This window comes from Ambystoma mexicanum, chromosome 12, assembly GCF_040938575.1.
Source record: "Ambystoma mexicanum isolate Mex_15411 chromosome 12, UKY_AmexF1_1, whole genome shotgun sequence".
Classification (NCBI taxonomy): Eukaryota; Metazoa; Chordata; class Amphibia; order Caudata; family Ambystomatidae; genus Ambystoma; species Ambystoma mexicanum.
This window is the reverse complement of record NC_090936.1, coordinates 60,098,214-60,121,635: the sequence shown is the minus strand read 5'-3', so window position 1 is coordinate 60,121,635 and position 23,422 is coordinate 60,098,214. Positions and strand designations below refer to the sequence as shown.

At 47.8% G+C, this 23,422-nt stretch overlaps 1 protein-coding gene across 1 annotated transcript in view; it reads right to left on the bottom strand.

Annotated features, from left to right (window-relative positions):
* PDZRN4 (PDZ domain containing ring finger 4) overlaps positions 1–23,422 on the bottom strand; it is a 494,262-nt gene that overhangs the window by 75,054 nt on the left and 395,786 nt on the right. The window contains exon 5 of the mRNA XM_069627988.1: positions 6,340–6,402. Coding sequence (XP_069484089.1) covers positions 6,340–6,402 — 63 coding nt within the window. The remainder of the gene's footprint in view (positions 1–6,339; positions 6,403–23,422) is intronic.

Below are 23,422 nucleotides of genomic sequence, written 5' to 3'. Positions count from 1 at the left end.
CCGAATGCTGAGGGTGTGAATTGGGAACATATACCTGAGGCGGGAACAAAATAACACTGCATTCTTTTTTAACATTGACAGCCTGAGGCCATTATTTACATATTTACAAATTACGTAACGTGGTCCTGACGGCAGAAAGCAGGCTAGGCGGGGGAGGCGGGGAGTTAGTTTGGATTGGAGGGTGGAAGGATTTGTGGGGGCTCCTTCCTTCACAAGCAGGGGGTGTTTGAGCTATGCTTTGAGGAATTCCACTGTGGAAATGGCTTTGATGGGTCGGGGGAGAGCATTCCAGGGGAGATCGGCAAGTAGGGATGGGGAGCGAAGGAGGGAATAGGTTCAGGGTGTGAGGGAGACGGACAGAGTGTGAAGAGATAAAGAGCAGAGACTTTTAAAGGGATTGTACAGTGAGGCACTATCGGGCAGGTAGCGGGGTGCGGGGAGGGCAGGACTTTGGATGCATGTATAGGTGAGTAGTGATTTAACATGTGGAGCAGTCCAGCGTGGTGGTGACAGATTGAGATGGAGGAAGATGGAAGAATATTGAAAAGTTGCAAAGTTGAGGACTTTGTTGAGCAGAGGAGAGAGGCAGAGCAAGACTTAGGCTTCCACAGAAGCACAAAAGTAAAGAGAAGTGTTTTAGAGGCGCAGTGCGTTAGCTGTGCACAGATTTTTCTAACATTTAGGAGATTGAGTCTGGCTGCGGTGGCAGAGGCCATGATGAACTGGAAGAGTTTAAGGGCACTATCAAAGAGGACCCAGGTTTGCGGCCACGGGTGAGCCAGTGAGGAGGTCTGGAGGGAAAGAGATGGGAGAGTGGGGAGGGAGTTGGAGGCAGGAAGATAGAGAACTTCTGTCTTTGGGGAATTGAGCACGAGGAAACAGAGCCAGTCAGTGGCATCTGGCAGCTAGGCAGTTGATTGTGTGTTCAGATATTTGAAGAATGAAGTTGGGAAAGGAGAGCTTACTCAGCAAACTGCTGATAGCAAAAGCAAAAGGAAGAAATTAGTTTCCTTGGGTAGGAGGTATGTAGGATGAACATCGGGAAGGAAGTGAGGCGAGTGCCAGGGTATGGAAAAGGATTGGCCAGAGAGACAGGAGAACACCCAATCGAGTGCAGTGTCCTTGAAGACATGGAGAGACAGAGTTTGAAGGACGGTCGGATCATCCACAGTGTTCAATGCAGCTGAACATCTAGAAGGATAAGAAAGGAGAGCGGAGAGTGGTTGGCAGTGGTACTTGAATTGGTGACGTCGATGAGCACAATCTCAGTGGAGTTTTTAGACCGGAATCCAGATTGCAGCGCGTCAGCACGTGAGCGCAACTCTCTATAGTGGACTAGGTGTTTGAAGACAACCCTCTCAAGGATTTCAAAGTGATCGGGAAGGCGAGAGAGACAGGTCTGTAGAATGAGGGTAGAAACAAATGGCGAATGATGCTGTCCTTTGTGGATAATAATACTCTTGTATCCTCCTTGAGGGCTGACCTCTCTCTCATGAGCTCAAGACGCTGCCATTTACATATTCAGTTATATGCACCGGGACCAAACACAAGAAACAACAAAACATGCGAGTAACTGTTCTAAGTCTCGCAAATCCTTCAATGTATCACTTCATGTATAACATCACTCTGTATACTACACACCAATGCAAGGTGCCTCTGGGCCAGGCGCGCAATACAAATAAATAAACTAAACTAAACTAAGGTAGGCTGGAAGCGAACAGTAAAACGCATAAAAAGTCACCTTAGAGGGGAAGTTCCAATAAGTTGCAGATGCGTTCCTCCAGTATGCTGTACGGTTTGCATTCTTTAAAGAAAGATAAGCGACAAGCTAATGCGTTCCCTTAAACTTCTGGAAAATAAATATTTTGGGGAGAAATTGGGCATCTGAGAAGCTGACTGTACCAACATCACACGCCTTACCCTGCGGGCATGTAGTGGCATGAGACCAGGAGGTCCGGAGACCTTCCGGAAACTAGTGAATGATGGGCCTGGTGGGGGTATGGAGAGTAGCCCCTGGACATCCTCATTAAAACTCTGTCATTGATTAAGAGAAAGTCTCAAGTCAGATAAACATACGTGGCCCTTTAAAAGGCGTGCCAAACGACCCTGACTCCGTGCAACAAAGTGCACACCCTCCTCAAGGGTGGTGAATCGAAATAGCAGGAACTCACCACTCAAGGGCGCTTTCAACCCTCACCACGGGTCCCGCCGCAGTCGGCAGCGGCAGCCAGTGCACATGTGAGCCCCGACACGAAAAAAAGGAATCCAAGATGGTAGACCGGCTTCTTAAACCCGCAGTGCAGCCTCTGCGTGGATCTCAGGCTAGGACATAAGTTACACCTGAGAGGTTGGAATGGAATTCCCCAGGTGCCAGTAACTCACCAGCAGTAAATGTAATACACATTCAGGGCCTTACCCACAACCAGACCCCAGGTGAGGAGTCCTTGAGAATAAATGGAAAAGTTTGCTCTGTCCTAATGTTGACGAGAGGCTCCACCCATATCTACGGCATGCAACGGAGACACAGCAGTGCCTACAGGAGCTAAAGAGACTGGAGGTGGTCATATCCCAGCATCCACTAGAGACCAATAGTAGTAAGAACAGGTACTGCAGAGGCGTAATGTCAGGGTCGTACCCAAAAACTTGCGAACTACATAGAGAAATTGGTAAATGTGAACTTATTTAAAAAATCAGAACATTGAGACTGCATGGGTGGTACTCCGAAGAGACATTCCTCTGTTTTTGTTGGATTCCAATGGAGAAGGCCAGTAGAAGCTATCCTGACCATTCCAAGAAGGTCATACTTGTTTTGGGACTGGTGCCGCCTGAGATAGTTCTGTAATTTACTTACCCATGTTTTAGATCATCACTCATCCCAAACTCTCACCTCCAATATCACTACGCTTACACTCTTCTCTACACCATTACTCAATTAGAGTGCAGCTACACCCCTCGACCAATTTCGGCTGAGCTGTTCACAAATGAACTTTAACACATAAACACCTCATCATTCTAATAAAATGCAGCTATACCCCATGATAAACCGGCCCATCTGCACGCATAAGGGTCCTACAGGCCTAACGCAGCCAGAACCCAGTCTTGGCGTCCACCCGCCAGACTGCACACATTCACCTGACATCAATACCACCACACCTAATGCTAGGATCCACCTACCATCAGACAATTACATCAGCTGCACACATAACTGGTGCTCCCAAGCACCCTGCAACACCTTCTTCTCTCAACTGACCTGGACTACAGACCCCGAGGGCGTTCAACCTACCAGCGCTTTGAGGTCATACCAATGATATATAGAGCGCTATATAAATGCCAACTAACATAACATAACTGGTAATCATTTCCGAAGAAGCTTGTTTGAAGGACGTTTGGGAAATGGCGGATCAAGTCACCCTAGACGACCTTACGGGGAGGGGAATTTAGGTAAATCCTCAAAGATCACCAAGAACAGAAATACACCCGGCCAGTCTGTTCTGTGATACGGCATCACCTTCACACCTCTTTCCACTGTAAAGCAGAGAAGGTTCAATCGTGACCCTTATCTGTGTTATTCTGCACTGTGCAGAAGCATTATTAATCACTTCTGAGCAAATGCATTTTCACCATCAAAACAAGGATGTTTTGGCCAGAGTCAGCCGCCCCAAACCCATGCCCTGCACTGGGGGAAGAAAAAAGAAAGAGCCTGCAACAGCATTAAGTAGGGGGCAGAGCAGCACATTGCCGCCATGATTAGCCCCTCCAATCAGAATATAGCACACGAAACTGCTAATGGTGGGCCATTAGTCAATGAATTGTTTCATGCCTGCATTCTGATGGGAGGGGAGATGCAATGGGGTGTGGGTAGTTGGTGTGTATTGTAGGCAGCTTTGCCTCTCTGCAGGTGTGCGTGTGTCGTCTTTGACATAAGGTTACTTTGGTACAGGTCAAAGCTGCAGGAAAAGCAAGACTAACTTCCTCTGGTGACCCTGTGCAAGGGTTCACCAGAGGGAGTTACAGTCCTCAGCCACGACCCGTTCCTTAGCCATGACCCAGTCCTCAGCCACGACCCAGTCCTCACCCACGACCCAGTTTATTTATTTATGCAATGTTTATCGTATACATGGACCCGGATTATTTATTTATTGATGCAATGTTTGTCGGATACCTGTATACGACAAACATTGCATAAATAAATATACAGGTATCGACAAACATTGCATCAATAAATAAATACCACTATTATAGTGCTTTAAGTGGGCCAGGGCCAGCCTGGGTCCCCAAAAAGGGGGGTGAGACGGGGCCCTGCCTGGGTACCGCCGGTCACACTGCAACATTGGTAGGACACATTATCCTGCCACGGTAGCAGCCGCGACGGTATATGCGCCTTCCATTAAGTCAGGCAATCAAACAGAAGTGCCAGCCAGCACCCGCCGCAGTCGGCAGCGGCAGCCAGTGCACATGTGAGCCCCGACACAAAAAAAAGGAATCCAAGATGGTAGACCGGCTTCTTAAACCCGCAGTGCAGCCTCTGCGTGGATCTCAGGCTAGGACATAAGTTACACCTGAGAGGTTGGAATGGAATTCCCCAGGTGCCAGTAACTCACCAGCAGTAAATGTAATACACATTCAGGGCCTTACCCACAACCAGACCCCAGGTGAGGAGTCCTTGAGAATAAATGGAAAAGTGGCTGGCACTTCTGTTAGTCACTGTAAATTTCTCTGGTGAAACCTGCACGAGGGGTCACCAGAGTAAGTTACTATCCCTTTGTTTCCCCACCCCTTCCCGGGTTGCCGAGACGTCTTTGACCCTTGGGGAACCTGGGGACTCTGTTCATAAAAGATGGCTTGAAAACAACACAATTCAATCCATCTTTTATAAAGCTTTGCCGACAAACAAAGGCACCTCAGGCGTTGTCCGTCGTCAACACGTTATAAAAGACAGATTGAATTATGTACTTTTCAAACCATCTTTTATACACACAGAAATGTTTTAAAAAGATGGCTTGAAAAGTACGCAAACCATCAGGTATGCACACAAATATATAAATGTTATATATTTGTGTGAGTGCCTTATTATGGTTTGCGTACTTTTCAAGCCATCTTGAAGTACACAAACCATAGTAAGGCACGCAAACAAATATATACATGTAAGCATTTATATATTTATATGCCCTATGGTTTGTGTACTTTCAAACCCTCCTTTACAAACAGAAATATGTTACATTTTTCTGTTTATAAAAGATCACTTGCATAGTACACACACCACAGTAAAGTACGCATACAAATATATAAATGCTTACATGCATTTATATATTTGTTTGCGTCCCTTACTATGGTATGGGTACATTTTTAAGCTACGCCCATCCCACAAGCTACACCCCCCAAATGCCCCCCCTCGATTTCTTACCACACTTAAAGCACTCCCCTGTTAACATTGAAACTATCCCACACGATGCAGCCAAACAACTGCAGGAGCTGTGCCGGGTGTGGTTCAAGTAAAAAAAAAACCTGCTTATGGCGAACAGAAATCACCCTGTTTGAACAGTACCCAAGTGGGAGTTTTTTCAATAAAATGGGATGCAACTTGTGCATTTTAAAGAATATTTACTCAGCATCACTGGTCAAAACTATTATCCTCATAGTGAAGCAACTCATCACCAGTGCCATGGAAGTGGTTTAAAGTGGAATTGATATATAGTTTGGAAAAGAAGCAGCATGCAAGAAATGGCGCCATTTTAAACTATTATTTTGGACATTTCCTTTGATGGAGGTCAACTGCCAGCTCCACCCCCCTAAACCCCACCTCCTCGGGCACTGCCCCCCGCCCTTACCTCCGCCCCCACCCCAGCCCTTGTGGGATCCCCCACCACCACTGCTCCCGCCCCTCAAGCGAATGCAAGGATTCAGCAGAAGTAATGATTGTTTCTTCAAGCAACACACATGCCCTCAGACAATGCTATGCACACGATGCCTGAGGCAAGGCAGGGCTGATATGGATATCTGCACAGGATATCCCCAATGGCTGTTTACAAAGTGGGGACTGTGAATTCCCAAAGGATGTTCACTGTTTGGGGGATGGAGTGGCTCACACAAGGAACGATAGCTCAGGGGCAACGTGCTCGCCTTGGCAGCAAGATGACAAGGACCAACACAGGTTCGATCCCCGGGTCCGCGCTTAGAAACCTCTGGGTATTAAGCGCGTTATAAATAACCAATTATAATTATAGCCCTATTTGGAATCATTTTTGACATATAAATGTAGTGCAGTATTTGTCATAAAGTGCCCTCTATAAATATTTCTGTACACCAAGAGGTTCTTGGAAAGAAGCTGGGGTGACTTACTTGCAGTATGCGATCGCCTTCCCGTATCCGACCGTCTCTGGCAGCTATACTGTTGGGGTCCACCTGCAACGAACAGAACATAATTTGGAACGTAAACAGTCTGGATGCTTAGAAAGAAGCCAATCTCTGGTATTAAGCGCACACAATGTCACTGCTCAGCACAATTCACACAGCTGTCCTGCTACTACCACAATGTGAAGGGAGCCTTGTAGACATGTGGCAGAGTCATCAGAGATCAGAATACTTGCCTTTCCGCCACATATGTCCCTCTGCTTCTCCTCAGCCCATAACTTGGGTACGTGCAATTATCACTTGATAATTGCCCCTTAACCATTCTCTGAGGCTTCAGTCTGGTCCATCCAGGGGTCATTCACGTAAATGATGCTCTGCACTGCACAATGACTACAATACAGGATATCCTGAAGACTGAAGGCTTGATGGAAACACTGACCTTCAAAGTTCTTATCCTAATTAAGTTGACTTGCAACATTTTTCCTGTTTTTGACAGTAAAGAGATTTTACTTTCCTTTTTTTTAATTTGTGCAGTTTGGAAAATACTGCCTGTGGAAAAGTGACTACAGTGCCCCATTTTTACTGAAAGGTCATGCTTTATCGGCAACACAATGTGCTTGACATTTTTTGTGGAATAGAGAAACAATCATGTGATGTTGCTCTACATTTTCACAGATTTAGATAATGTAGAAAGGACACAGAACCAAATTATTGTTTCTGCCACCCCTAATACCACTGCCATACAAATGCAGAAGCGTTTACGCCAGCATAACATTTTTATGGTGGCATAACCTCCTCAATCTCCAGGCAAAGGCCACAAAAGACACCAATCAATACGAAATCACCTCATACCAGCAACATCTAGAACACGATCAGACAAACCTCACTGATTGACTAGGCGCTCAGGTGATGAGAGCGTGTGTCATGCCTTCTGGTTTTGTCTTTGTTTTCGGTCTGTAGCTTCAATTCCAGCAGCCATTTTGGATTGGTGAGATCACTTACTGCGGCCATCTTGGATTGGTGAGATTGCTTCCTGTGGCCATCTTGGATTGGTGACATCATTTCCTGCAGCCATCGTGGATTGATGACATAATGTCCCATGGCCATCTTGGATTGGTGACATCCCTTCCTGCATCCATCTTGAATTAGACCAATCTCCAGCCGAAGCCAACAATAGACTCTCTGGGAACACCCATCAGGAAGAAATCGCCTCATCCCAGCAACACCAGGCACAAAATCAATGAGACAACCACTTATGGACTAGGCGATCAGGTGAAGAGAGTGTGTGTCATCCCTTCTGAACTCCCTAGGGGCAGCCAGCCAGGGGAATCGCAGTTAAGGGTGGAACAGTGAATGGTGAAACCCAGCCATTGACCAGCCTTGTCACTTATGAGCCTTTGTTTTACTGTGTACTGCTACTTGTCTGTAAGTACCCTTAGCCTTTAGACCAGGTAGGGAATTCCACTGTAGATTAGGGCAAGCAAGGTATTTTCTTTATATCATTTCTATAATAAAATGGCATATTTTGAGAAATCTACAAGCATTTTTTTTCCCGCCTTGCATTACTGACTCCTCACACCCTGACTACACCTTCACTCCCTCTCCTCGCCCCACTGGCAGTGGTGGTGGCGCAGGACTGTTTTTATCCTCCAAACCCCCCACCTCTCATACTCCCCTATCTCCAGCTAAGTCTCCCTCATTTGAATACCCAATTCTGCAATCATTGTCCCCTATAGCATACATATGATCTCTCTCTACTGCCCACGTGGTCCGGTAGGTCAATTCTTCAACCACATCTTGTATCTAATTTGCGCTCTCCCTCCCGATCACCACCACATTGTCATTGCTGACTTCAACCTCCTCTCTCTCTCTCTGCTACACTATCCACTGACTCTACTCTATTGTACTTAACCACTCACTCTCTCATGCCCACTCTCCGCCCACCCATTCAAATGGAAGCTCCTTTGTCCTTATTTTCACCTCCTCTTAACTGTCTGCCTCTAATATCTCCACTGCTCTTTCTCCCTCTGATTACTCTACGGCTTTGGCTTAATCTCCACTTCTGCTTCCTCCACACTATATCCATCTACTACAAGTACTAAGCGCACGTTTTCCTCCTCAAAACTCCTGCACTACCTCTCTGACCTACAACACCCACTCTCCTTGTATGCGGAACTTACCTTTCAATCCATTAAATAAGTCTTCACTAACTTGACTGTGCTCCCTTCTCCTCTCACTACCCTCTTACTACACTCACTCCCTCCCTCCACTGCCCTAGATTACATCTCTCATCCGCACACTGAAAGCCACAATGCAGAAAAAGCTTTGCAATTGACAATGGTCATGATACTCCTCTGAGCTTCAACTCTAAGTCACTGCTCTTCAAAACTAATCATCTGCTCTTGACTCTGCCAAATGTTAGAATCTCTCTCCCATTTCCTCTCAATCCCCCCAACCTCTGTGGCTCGAAAAATCTATCAATTCAATTCTCTCACATTCAAACCCACCTCTATCTCCCCTACTATTTCTGCAAATGATCTTACTCTCTACTTTGCATCTACAATTCCTACCATTCACAATACCCTCGCTGATTACCCTCTATCCCCTCCTCCTGCTCACTTTTCTGCACCACTCGTACCCTCCTCTTCTGCTACTATGTCTTCCTTTGCACTGACCACCTTTCACCTCTGGACAAAGTCCTTAACTTTGCGTTCCGCACACTTTTCAACAGTTCTTGCTTTACCTCCACCTCCTCTGCCTGCCACCAGATTGGCTGGATATCTATGAAACACAGGGCTAAGTATAAACGTATATTCAACATCTTCAAAACTATCCATGGACTCGCACCACCCTACCTATCTGCTCCTCTCACAACCTACTCTCATCCTTGCTCGTTAAGATCACACTAGACTTAACTCCCTACCACCACTCGAGCCCCCTGTGCTCCCTCTAGTTTCCGCTCTCTCTCCACCTCGCCCCTACTCTGGAATGCTCTTCCTCTGTACCATTCCAACTCTACCACCATTTAAATCCAACTTCAAACCTCTCCTTTTTTCTGAAGAACTTGTTCCCTATCACCATACACTACTGCATTACCCTGTTCTCCTCACTCCCTACCATTCCAGGACAAGCCTACGGCACATTTCCGTCACCGCTTCCTCCTTCATTTAGCACTTTCTCTGCCATCCCGTTCCTATGTCATCCTGTCCTGTCCTCGTCCATGGTTTATGTCTCCACCTTGCCCTGCAATATCTGGTCTTAAAGTCACACTGTCTCGACCCATTGTAAAGGACCCATGTCCTCTCCGCTCTGTTATCAAAGGTCAATTTTGTACGCGTTTTTTGCCAAAAATGTATTGCTTTCCCTGTGATTTTTTGTAAATAAATAAAATAATTCCTATAAAATCTGTCTGGTTTTTACACCAGCAAAAAGCAGACAGATTCTATAGAACTCATTGTAAACACTGCCTATCATGCATGTGTGGCAGGCCACGTTCACTCAGTTTGCACAGCGAAGTCCAAAAGGAAGGTATACAAGTGATTTCACCTGCTTTTCACACCTTTGTTTTGCACTTCATAGTGTGCATGGCAACATTTGCAGCCAGGGGATCTGTTTGCACTTAACTGAAAATGTATCAGTGCAAAGGAGGCAAATGACTTTCATTGTATATATTGCCATTAACATGCCATTAACATGTCTGATGCCCACAGCGCTAGCATTCCCAAGCACTAACACTCACATAAAGGAAGGAACTCTCTCTGTAAGAGCTTGTTTGCAATCAGGAAATGTGCCCCTGGTGCAATACAATTGTGCACAGTACTAGCAAAAAGGCCATGGTTCCCCCAGTGCAACAATATATTCTTTCAATGCACTTATAAGGAATAGTGTTAGCACTAGTGCAAAGTTTGCTCTTGTGCAAAACATGAATTGAGAGCATATGTTTTTTAGACTACAGCAATGTTTGCCCTGGTGCTAATACTGTGCAAAATGGTGCTTGCACTGGTTCAACGTTTCTGTAATTGGGGCCCCGTAGGTGAAAATAGGGTCTGAGCAGTGGAATTCAGTATGCCTACACGCTACCTAGGTTTCTCCTAATTAAGCCTAAATGCCATACATTTTGATTTGTCTTGCCTCAAACCTCTGAAATCAATGTTTGTCTCGGGAGGATAGCTCAGGGGCAACGTGCTCGCCTTGGAAGCAAGACGACAAGGAGCATCACAGGTTCGATCCCCGAGTCTGCGCTTAGAAACCTCTGGGAATGAAGCGCGTTATAAATAACCCATCATATCATAATGTCACTGTACCTTTGGGGATCTTACTGATGACCATGGTCATGCATACTTGGTGTGTGCACAGGGTGCACCATGTATGACTAATAGCGTGTACTATCAAGATGATTTGCTACATGTAAGCTCCCAGGAACCTCAGCGTGGCATTATTGCGCGCACTAGACCTCTCCGCACTGCTTTATCCTATCGACCGGCGCACATGGATTTTTATTCAGTTTGCCTTAAGTTACCTTAAGCTAAATAAATGTTTAGGGCTCTGATATCAGTTTATCAGAGTCACAATCCCTGCACTTTGAGTAATGGCCTTGCGCTCCGAAGGCCAACGCTATCTATCACCTGGCAGGTGATGACTATCTCAGGCCATTTGTTTTGCGGTGTCGCGCCAAGTGCAATTTTTCAAGACGGAGTATCTTGCCTGCCACATTGGGTTCACGGGCGATATCCGGGGCAGAGTCTTGATATAATGCACCGCCAAGGCACGGGGCTTCGGAAGTGTTTAATGAACTTTGAAGGACTATCTAATGAGACGAATCCTGAAACGCCGCCCATCTGGTGTGAGGGCATCGGCGAAAGCGCTGATATCAATTCTCGCGTCATCACTGCGGCTAGCCGGAGCGTACAAAAGGGTTTACTCCATGGCGCAGCCCTGGATATGGCTAGGGATTCTGTATTCTATTATTATGCGCTTTATGCTGGAATCCTCCCCACTTCTAAGCACTTCACCCGGGATTGAACCCATGCTGAACTGCATCACCCTGATCCCAAGTAAAGCGTGTTGCCCCCGAGTCCTCCTTATGCTCCACTTGGCACGATCCTTTAACAAACGGGAAGGGGATATTCCGCACATGCACCATCGTCTATTTTAACCATAAAAGTGATGGGTGGAAGGTTTTGAATTAATCTGAAACACTGTCACTGCTCTGGGCATCCTCCCACACCACCGTTTTGTAGCCTGTCTGCGTCATTGCAAGAGGGGTCCATCCATATGCAAATCAGTCAGGTTCTGCCACCAATGCGAGCAGCCGAGCCCAAACTGCTAGGCCAGGTCCCCTCTGCACTGAGACACGAGCCACCCCAGACATGTTTCGATCTACTTTGCCATTCTTTTCTGCCCGAGTAGGTGTCAGTAATTTTATTTGAGCCTGTTACTTTGTAATAATGACTATATCAGGTTGGTATATAGCATTCATGCCAGGTTCCTCCAGCCTCTATGTGCCCTAGTGAGAGCCGATAGCACTCAATGAGTAGAACTCAGAAGGAAGTAAGGGCTGAGTCGGACCGTATCGAAACCTCTGACGGCAAGTTCCAGACCGACCCAGAGACGAGCGCTTAACTTGCTCACTAATGGCTACACCGGCTCTTTTCACGTGTGGCACTATTTGTTTGTTGCTTTCCCTCTGGTAAATGTCTTCGACTGTACATTGTGGGCTAATGCTCCAGGCCAGGGGTCTGCAACCTCTGGCTATGCAGATTTCTTTGGACTACAACTCCCATCAGTTCTAGCTAGCACATTTAATGATGAGGGATCATGGGATTCATAGTCAAAAACATTTGCAGAGCCAAAGTTTGTAGACTTCTGATCACCAGGGGGTTCTTTGTATCTTTCTCTAGAGTAACTAAGTAAACTGGACGATATTAAATTAGAAGACAATGATATTAGTTTAATTAGAGTGAACACCTGAGTTGCTAAATTCTTCCAATGATGCAGGCCCGTCCGGCGTTAGTTTATTGGCATGGTCGCCGATGCAATACGCTGTCCCAAACCCGCATACAGTATGTTGGGCAATTGGAAGACCACACAGTAGAAATATATACTGTGTGACCAAGAGCAGCTGCCACCAGAAGGGGCAACAATTTCTGCATAGGAAGGAGCTACAAACTGGCATTATTTAAGAACATTACTGATCGCGATCGATCAGGAATGTTCTGGTCTAGTTGGACGCTAGCACCACTATTGACCATTAACGAGTCTAAAGATGTCCAATTGGCTATTACTTTTTTATTGAGCAGTGGCACGCAGCTATAAACTGAACGGACTAACAGTCCTACTCTGTTCATCCAGGGATGCTGCATTTGGACAGCTGTATCGATTTCTGTCTGCAATGCGCCAGGCTCGATCACCAGTCAGACAGCCTTCACCAAAGGAACGATGTTTCCCATACAATTGGGGTTGCTGCGATCAATAAGGGATTGGCATTTTGGTAGACCGTGCGGCTAAACGGTGCAACCGAGCCTAGGATCAGAAAGTCTTTCACATCATGGTTGCCAGCTTAGAAGCAATCAAGACCACTGCCGGGCTAACAGGAAGGCAACCGGCATGGCCGCTCTTTGATGGCCCAGATGATATAAGTTACTGTTCTGCGTCCAGCTCCTTGCTGATTTCACTAGAACCTGAAGGACGCATTCAAAGACCAAGGTTGGACTCAAGGTTGCTTCTGGGGTACGTTGGGGCACAGTTGAAGAATGTTAGCAGACTCGGGTTGTAACCCGAAAGCACCGAGGCAGCAAATGCACGCCCTACAATAAGTCTATCTACGATTCAGAAGCCGTGCACATTGCAATGCGCCCCCAGACAGCACAGAGTTCATAAAACACCAGAGTGTCATGGACTGGGCAATAGGGCATTGTCGTGTTCAGGCCATAGGAGAGGATACCAGGTGTTTTCAAGTAAAGATCTGTGCAAATTGGGCCACCTTGACTTGGTTCCTAAGCCTTCTTTCCTTTCTTCTTGGTCCCTGCGTCTGGGTTACAGTCGTTGCTGCGTGGGGTCGTGTTTTGCTAACCGCATGGCTTCCGAGCTTGCTTACAATGAGTGTGCTGGCCGGGCTGTTTGCAACGGAAGGGAGGTGGGGAAAAGAGATGCAGGCACCCAAACCACCGCTCCCCGCGTTTCTGTGCATGCTCTAGAAGACAGTACATTTAATTATCTAGTCTATGGAGAACAGTGGCCTTGCAACTGTGTTATGTCCAGCACAATTTCTTTAAAGTTTGGGCCCTAATTTGTGTATGTGACTTGTGATGTAAGTTGGCATGGACTGTAACCCCCAAGCCTGTTCGTTGGTGGTGATTGGGATGGAGGGAGCAGGTGGCATAATAATATGCCGCATTTTCCCGCTCTCAGGCATACCTCTTACCCTGAGTCTCTCAGGCATACCTCTTACCCCGAGTCTCTCAGGCATACCTCTTACCCTGAGTCTCTCAGGCATACCTCTTACCCCGAGTCTCTCAGGCATACCTCTTACCCCGAGTCTCTCAGGCATACCTCTTACCCCGAGTCTCTCAGGCATACCTCTTACCCCGAATGTCTCAGGCATACCTCTTACCCCGAGTCTCTCAGGCATACCTCTTACCCCGAGTGTCTCAGGCATACCTCTTACCCCGAATGTCTCAGGCATACCTCTTACCCCGAGTCTCTCAGGTATACCTCTTACCCTGAGTCTCTCAGGCATACCTCTTACCCCGAGTCTCTCAGGCATACCTCTTACCCCGAGTCTCTCAGGCATACCTCTTACCCCGAATGTCTCAGGCATACCTCTTACCCCGAGTCTCTCAGGCATACCTCTTACCCCGAGTCTCTCAGGTATACCTCTTACCCCGAGTCTCTCAGGCATACCTCTTACCCCGAGTCTCTCAGGTATACCTCTTACCCTGAGTCTCTCAGGCATACCTCTTACCCCGAAGGTCTCAGGCATACCTCTTACCCCGAGTGTCTCAGGCATAACTCTTACCCTGAGTCTCTCAGGCATACCTCTTACCCCGAAGGTCTCAGGCATACCTCTTACCCCGAGTGTCTCAGGCATAACTCTTACCCTGAGTCTCTCAGGCATACCTCTTACCCCGAAGGTCTCAGGCATACCTCTTACCCCGAGTGTCTCAGGCATTCAGGCATACCTCTTAGCCTGTCTCTCTCAGGCATACCTCTTAGCCTGTCTCTCTCAGGCATACCTCTTACCCCGAATGTCTCAGGCATACCTCTTACCCCGAGTCTTTGAGGCATAGCCATTACCCAGAGTCTCTCCAGCATACCTCTTAACCTGAGACTCTGAGACATGCCTCTTACCCTGAGTCTCCCAGACACAACTCTTAACCTGAGTCTCTGAGACATGCCTCTTACCCCAAGCCTCTCAGGCTTACCTCTTACCCTGAGTCTCTGAGGCATACCTCTTACCGAGTCTCTCGGGCATATCTCTTACCCCGAGTCTCTCAGGCATAGCTCTTACTCCGAGTCTATCAGGTATACCTCTTACCCAGAGTGTCTCAGGCATACCTCTTACCCCAAGTCTTTGAGGCATAGCCCTTACCCAGAGTCTCTCAGGCATACCTCTTAACCTGAGACTCTGAGACATGCCTCTTACCCTGAGTCTTGCAGGCACAACTCTTACCCTGAGTCTCTGAGACATGCCTTTTACCCTTAGCCTCTAAGACATTGCCGTTACCCTGAGTCTCTGGGGCATACCTTTTACCCTGTGTCTCTCAGGCATACCTCTTACCCTGAGTCTCTGAGGCATACCTTTTACCTTGAGTCTCTGAGGCATACCTTTTACCCTGAGTCTCTAAGGCATACCTCATATCCTGAGTCTTTGAGGCATACCTCTTACCCAGAGTCTCTGCGGCATACCTTTTAACCTTAATCTCTGAGACATGCCCGTTACCCTGAGTCTCCTCTTACCTCTTACCTTGAGTCTCTGGGGCATACCTCTTATCCTGAGTCTCTGGGGCATACCTCTTACCTTGAGTCTCTGGGGCATACCTCTTACCCTGAGTCTCTCGGGCATACCTCTTACCCTGAGTCTCTGAGGCATACCTTTTACCCTGAGTCTCTGAGACATGCCTCTTACCCTGAGTCTCTAAGGCATACCTCATATCCTGAGTCTATGAGGCATACCTCTTACCCAGAGTCTCTGCGGCATACCTTTTAACCTGAGTCTCTGAGACATGCCTGTTACTCAGAGTCTCTGGGGCATGCCTCTTACCTTGAGTCTCTGGGGCATACCTCTTTCCCTGAGTCTCTGGGGCATACCTCGTACCCTGAGTCTCTGGGGCATGCCTCTTACCCTGGGTCTTTCAGGCATACCTCTTAACCTGATTCTCTGAGGCATACCTTTTACCCTGAGTCTCTGAGGCATACCTTTTACCCTGAGTCTCTGAGACATGCCTCTTACCCTGAGTCTCTAAGGCATACCTCATATGCTGAGTCTTTGAGGCATACCTCTTACCCAGAGTCTCTGCGGTATACCTTTTAACCTGAGTCTCTGAGACATGCCCGTTACCCTGAGTCTCTGGGGCATACCTCTTACCCTGAGTCTCTGGGGCATACCTCTTACCCTGAGTCTCTGGGGCATACCTCTTACCCTGAGTCTCTCGGGCATACCTCATACCCTGAGTCTCTGTGGTGGTACAGTTATGTTTTTGGAGGATGTTCCCACTCATGTCAATAGGGAGACATTCGTTTTTTTGGGGGAATGTGTGAAAATGGGTCCATGGAAAATTACACTTTGCAAATATGGTACAGATGAGGTGTTATCTCCCTTTACTGCTCCCTTTCTCTTTCACTTTCCCTTCAACAATAATCCTCTTGGGTTTCTCCTATTCTGCTTTTCTCTCTCTTTCCATCCACCTTCCCCTCTCGTTCTGTCTCTATTGTGATTCCCATTTGCTTTCACCTCTCTCTCTTTCTGCTTTAACTCCTCTGTGATCAGTCTCTTAGGTCTCCAAAGCATGATCGCCTCCAGCCTCTCTGCGTTTCCTTCTTTCCTCTCCCCCTCGCCCATGCTGTCTTTCCTCACTCACCCTCCTTCTTAGGTCTCTTCTCTTTCCGCAGTCCGTTCTCTCTTTCTCTCTTCGTCTACAACGCCTCTCCTACGGATAATTCTTTCTCATGCCCACGCCCCCTTCTCTTTCCTCCGTGGGTCGCTCATTGCCCTCATTCGTGTAATACCCCGAGGCGCACATGGAAGCACGGCGCTCCCTCTCGCAGCTACCGGAAGTTCTGGGAGAGAGCCTGTTTACAGCGCACCCTGGAGAGGCCTTCTGTAGTGGCCTCTAAGGACGACAGGATGCTCAGATGGGTCTTAACTGTCTTTATTAATAAGACAAACTGGTGGGCATAACTTGTCCTTGAGTAGGGCAGGGGAGTTACTCACAGTTCCAGTCTGGGCCTTCCAGTTACTTCACTGGAGGCAAGGTGTGCTCATGGATGGCACGCTGTGAGCTTCCAGGGCCCCCATGTGGCCTCCTGTGGCCTTGGACTTATGCCCTGGAAGCTGGACTGCAGAGGCTTCTTTGGGCCTCATTTATAGTGGCTCCTTAATAGGAGCAGTGCTGTAAGCCGACCTCTTGGCCTGGCGCTCCGCCAGAATGTCGCGGCAATGCTCTCCGACGTTTTCTCATGGAGCAGGTTCGCGAGATCCCGTTACGTCGTGATCGCGGGATCGCACTCCCGCGATCACGTGATGTCCACACACCTTCCTTAGGCATGATTGGGAATAAGGGCCCCCGCCGCCCCCCCCCCCTTCAATGGGACTGAGGTGGGGAAACATTCAGACCAAGGCACTTGAACGAGAAGTGGTTTGCAAGCCTCCCACTCTCTTAGGGGAAATGCTCCGATGATTACAGGTCTGGGGAGGGTCTCAAAGACTGCCTGTCCTGTGGGTCAAGCAAGTGATTGTCCCCATCAAGCGAAGGAAACTAAGGGGAAGTGACCAGGTGATCCCCACCACACTGGCCCCTCTGAAGGAGGTACCTTGCCCACCCAGTGGCCCCCTTGCTAGCCTGCAGAGCCTGGCAGGGGAGGGCATCACAGACCCCGGAAACATTTGTCAGTACCCAGACACTGTTATCTGCAGACTAAATTAACCCATATTTTACAGTGTTGGTGTCAGACTTTAAAACCTCCCTAAAACAAATATGACTCAATTACCACAGCTTCCTTGTGCACTAGTCATAATACCTTCAGCTATCCCTCCGTAAATACCTCCCCTCTCAAGCTCTGCGCTCCTCTACCTCTAACTCCCTCATGGTTAGTCGTTTTTCAAAGAAATGAGCTGGGGGTACATCTCTGTCTTCGGCCTCCCTGCCACTCTAAAACATGAAGAGAACCATCTCCAGTTCCGGAAGCACCTCAAGACCTTCCTCTTTGCTTCTGCCTTCGCCCCACCTCTCCCCTGCTGATCTGTTCTCTCTTGGCACCGTGCACCTGGCCACCCTCTGTCCCCTGGGTCCAGGTACCTGCTCACCCTGCCACCCTCCTGCACTGCCGCCTGGTCACCTCTTGAAATGGGGACTGTATCTGTACCCATACAGGACCCCACCCTCCCCCCCATTGTGTTCCTTTTATGCACTTATTCAGGCTTACCCAGTCTGCTGCCGTAAACACTGCACTTGCCACTTGCTGGCTGTACTACCCCTGTTTATTGCCCCAATTATCTATTTATTTGTATTTATTATTATTTGTCTGTTCTCCTCTGCTCCGCACTCTCTATTCTCCCTCTTCCATGCACTTCTCCCCTTTCCCTCTCCCATGCACTTGTGCGTTCTCAATGTCTCTGGGCCTAGTCAGATCGTTGATGTGTTCTCCCCTGTTCCCCTCCCTTGCCTTGTCACGCTCTGAAACACTTGTGTATGAGCACGATACAAATAAAATATCATATCATATCATAGTCCGAGGGTCACTGAGCTCCTTTGGGTTATGAAACTCCTGAGGGGTTCCTGAGCCGATTGACACCTGGGTTTTTAGGATTCCATAAAGCAGGGTGCATTTTGAGACTGGGGCACCTTGAGGAACTTTAATGTACCTCCTCTGGGACCTAACTCAAGTCCCACCGTCCACCCTCCAGCATGGGACTACGTCAAGAACCTCCAGCATCATGTTCTGCTGGTTTATAGGGTTGAATCCTGGCAGTGCCCACTGGCCTCTGGTGGATAAGGATTTGTGCAGGGAAGGCCTCTCATGGTCACAGCCATTGGGGTGGTTACCCTTGCCACCTATTGTTCAACATTAACTGTCAAGCGCCAGTCACATTTGTGATGTTTTATACATATCGGGCCAATATGTATATATAAGGCGTCCTACTGTGGGATGGTAATTAGAGGTGGCAATTCCAAGTTAGCCAAACAAACAATGTTGGTTTCTTTTAAATATAGACCAACAGAAGACCTTACAGAGTTTAAACCTTTATTAGTCTAAGTACAACAAGAAATGTATCATTCCTGTAACATCCTGCACCGATGCTAATTAGGACAGACTATTCTGAGGTCTGTCCTAATTAGCACCAGTGCAGGATCTTAAATGTACTGAATGCATAACTTCATCAAGCACCTCATGAGATGACAATCAAGAAGACAATTGCGCCCACTGACGCGACGATTGCGTGGTGTTCTCTCCACACCGACCTCGTTCCTCATTAGCACTCTGAAAGCAACTTCGCTTAGCCAATCAGAAGGCTCGGTTTGTGGTCTATCGACTCGTTGTTGGGCAGGTAGGTTAACAAAAAGCCGTAGACTTTGAAGAATCAACAGGGAGGCTCCTTTCTACTCTAGTGATCATCCCTTCTACATCTCTCTCGTGATATTCTGTGGAGAGGCTTCCGGTGAACTTGTCAATAGCTTGGGTGGGGGAGGGGTGGTGGCGGGGCCGCAAGTTCAGGCTGGTGATTAGGCTTCTATGTTACTCGTATGTGCTGGCTGGTGACAAAGGGGAAGGGGTTAAGAGAGTGCATCACTGGTTGAGCTAAGGGGCAGCGGGCAAACAGCAGAATGGAGGATAGCACAGGGGCAACGCATTGGTCTTGGAAGCAAGACTATGCAGAGCAACAGAGGTTCGAATCCTGGATCCGCGCTTAGAAACCAAAGTCAGGTATGGTATTAGGTGCGTTATAAAAAAACAATTAAATAAATAAAAACTAAATGGATGGACGTGTGGGGAACATAACACGTGGGCATGACAGCCCACTGAATAAAAAAATAAAACAGTTTATGATTTTATTCTATGTCAGATATCTATGAAGGAAAACTGTTGGTTCTGCTGACATCGGTTCTCCTTCACTTGCTTCCCCCTCCATGATTATGTGCCATCCCGCCTTTTCTGTTGGTGCTATGATGAAGTCCATTGCCTACGCCTTTGGGTGAAGGTGGTTCCCCCACTTGCACTGTGATGCTGTGCACAAGGGCAGAGTGGGGATGATCCCCTGGCCAACACCACCAGGGCTAGAATGAGAGGTGGTTGCTCACCACATCAAGACCCGTGTACTGGAATCCCTGGTTAACAGAACTACATCAGATCAAAGTACAAGAGTGAGATGCCCTAGCCTGTGTAGGCCGGTGAAGCTAGATAACCTTCAAGCCATCAGTTGAAAGCTACCAGATGGAACTTGTGAGCAGGGAGACCGGTCAATGGTCATGGAGCGCTCTGCTACAGCCTCCCAGGTGGCTAGTGCATGCCCGGCCCGGGCCCAAGATTTCCCAACCAGAAAATCGCATGTACAGCAATTCATGTCTGAAGTGTGGGGGCAGAGCCCTACGAAAGTGGAATGGTGATTTAGGGAGGTGAGGTGTTTGGAGCAGTAGTATGTCCATACGAGGCTGGAGGAGAAAGCAGATGGAGCGAGAAAGGAGATGGTGATAGGAGGAGGGTGAGAGGAACAGGAGAAGGGGTGGAGAGGAGCCAGTTGGAGAAAGGAGGAGGGTGGAAAGGGAAAAGAGTTGGACGGCTAAAGTAAAATCATGAGAGGAAAAATGACGATGAAGAAAGCAAAGGAGAAGAGCATCAAGAGGAAAGTCGAGGAGAGTGAGAAGAAGGAGAAGAGCATCAAGAGGGAAGTCGAGGAGAGTGAGAAGAAGGAGAAGAGCATCAAGAGGAAAGTCGAGGAGAGTGAGAAGAAGGAGAAGACGAACATCAAGTGGAGAGTCGAGAAGAGTGAGAGGAAGGAGAGTGTCAGACCGTAACCCTACTTCCCAAATCTCCTCCTCACCTGATTCTTCTGAAGACTTGTTCTTGGAAACAGAAGAAGACTTCATGCAGGATTTTCTCTTGTCAAGCAATGGCTTCTCCTTTGGCTTTCGATCCTTCCGATCATGTAGATAGGGTCTGGCTCCCCCAGAGGCCACCTTGGCAGGGATGGGACCCTCCCCTCGGGGGACCCCGGGGAGTCAACCCAAAATTCAGGTAAAAAGCCGAAAGGCAGAAAAAACCCTGACGTCCAGCCTCACAGAGTTGAAAACGGAAGTCCTTGTCTCCCAGGAGAGGCAGCAATAACAGGTAAGTTACTATGCAGGGGTAGCCATTGCCAATGAAGTATGAGTAGAGGAAGTGCTGGAGTACGAATAGGTAGCGACAGTTCCAAAAAGGCTAGAGTAATAGCTGTTCCAGATGACACAAATGAACCGAAGGGTTCAAGCGGAAAAGGGTTGCTGACAAAGAAGGTAAGAAGAGAAACAGTCCTAGGACTAACAAGAAGAAACGAACACCACAGACAGGAATTAAGACTCAGAGAAAAAGATAGGCTCGAGAGATCCAGACTAAGGTAGGAGGGCAAGTTGCTAAAACCACGAGTGCGGGAAAAAAGAGGAAGGGGGCGCGTTGAACCAGAGAAGCGATTCAGAACGCTACCCTAGAAACAGATGGAAACATGGAAGCTGCGGAGAGAAGACGAATTAAGAGAGGTGGATTCGGAAATCCGGGAAAGGCGGTAGAACGCCGAGGGAAAGAATAGCTAGGAAAACAGTTAACAAATTAATAAGACAGGGATAGCAAGTGGACAGACTAGGAAGCAGAACGAATAGCAAACTAGCAAGATGGAATCAAAGGTACAAAAATACTTAAGGCAACAGGCGGAAAAACTTCAGAGCACGCAGAGGAGCACTGTAGACAAACAAACAGATACAACGCATCGAGCCGGAGGCGGAGTCTGCTCTTATACTAGCGTCCGCCATCTTGGATGAGGACTAGAGCGGGAGCGAAGAAAGATGCCTAGAGCCTCCAGTAATGCCACAGCTTCCACCCGTGATTCCTGACAGAGAGGAGGAACATCAAGAGGAGAGTCGAGAAGAGTGCGACAAAGGAGAGGGGGAACATCAAGTGGAGAGGCAAGAAGAGTGAGATGAAGGAGAGGAGGGACATCAAGAGGAGAGTCGAGAAGAGTGAGACAAAGGAGAGGAGGAGCATCAAGAGGAGATTCGAGAAGAGTGAGATGAAGGAGAGGAGGAACATGAAGAGGAGAGTCGAGAAGAGTGAGACAAAGGAGAGGAGGAGCATCAAGAGGAGAGTCGAGAAGAGCGAGACGAAGGAGAGGAGGAACATCAAGAGGAGAGTCGAGAAGAGTGAGACAAAGGAGAGGAGGAGCCTCAAGAGGAGAGTCGAGAAGAGCGAGATGAAGGAGAGCAGGAACATCAAGTGGAGAGTCGGGAAGAGTGAGACAAAGGAGAGGAGGAGCATCAAGAGGAGAGTCGAGAAGAGTGAGACGAAGGAGAAGAGAAACATCAAGTGGAGAGTCGTGAAGAGCGAGACGAAGGAGAGGAGGAGCATCAAGAGGAGAGTCAAGAAGAGCGAGATGAAGGAGAGGAGGAGCATCAAGAGGAGAGTCGAGAAGAGCGAGATGAAGGAGAGGAGGAACATCAAGAGGAGAGTCAGAAGAGTGAGATGAAGGAGAGGAGGAACATCAAGTGAGAAGTGGTGGAGAGTGAGACCAGTGGGGAGACCAGTGAAAGAGGAGACAAAGAGAGCAAGAGAAATGGAATACATGCAGTACATCGTTGGAAGGACATTTAGATGGAATTGAGGGAGGCAATGTCACACCTAGGTGACTGCAGCAGTTCGGACTTAAGTGGCTATAATGAACGAGTGACAGTGGGTGATTTCATGGGGGGTGGGGGGTGATGGTAGGGGGCACCAGTGTGGCAAGAGGAGTGGAAATCGGGGCAAGGATCAAATGCAGGGCTACCTGGGACTGGGTAATATGCAGAGCACATGTTGATTGAGGGCGGAAATCGTTTCCCTTTCGGGGTGCTCATAGCATTGTCAGTTACAGAGGTTTGTAATAACTCCCATTAATGCCCCAGGACCTCACAATGGTCCCTGACTTCCAATAGGAACCTATTCGTCCAGGGACAGCCAGCCAATAGTGTGTGCTACTCCTGACATACGTATTGACTGCTAAACTACTAGCCCATTTTCTGAACTCTTAAGCATTACTTAAGTTGCTGTTGTTCTTGTAACCCCAACAGCACACACACATCCGAAGTGCAGGATGCAGAAGAGCTGGACACTTCATTGTGGAGAGGCCAGAGCCGCACAGAGGGCTTACAATTCTCCCCCATTTCAGTACTCATTGTTACCTGATACCTTTCACCAAAGATCCATCATTGATGCAACTTTCTGAGACAGTGACTACAAGGGCGCCTTTATCTTAACGAGATTTGCAGTAGGTTTGCCAGTGAGTTAGCACTATTCCAAGTTTTTAAATGCTGCAAAGAGCAGGTAATCCAGTTCTAGCTTCCCTACAGTATTGCATAGAAGACAACGTTCTATCCTTTAGTTCGAGCTAGTGTGTAGCCATCGCCTACAAAGCAGCTTTGGATCACCTCAATATGCTCACCAGATTTCAGCTCGTTATTTACCAGATTTCATCTCGTTATTTACCAGATTTCATCTTGTTATTTACCAGATTTCATCTTGTTATTTACCAGATTTCATCTCGTTATTTACCAGATTTCATCTCGTTATTTACCAGATTTCATCTTGTTATTTACCAGATTTCATCTCGTTATTTATCAGATTTCAGCTCGTT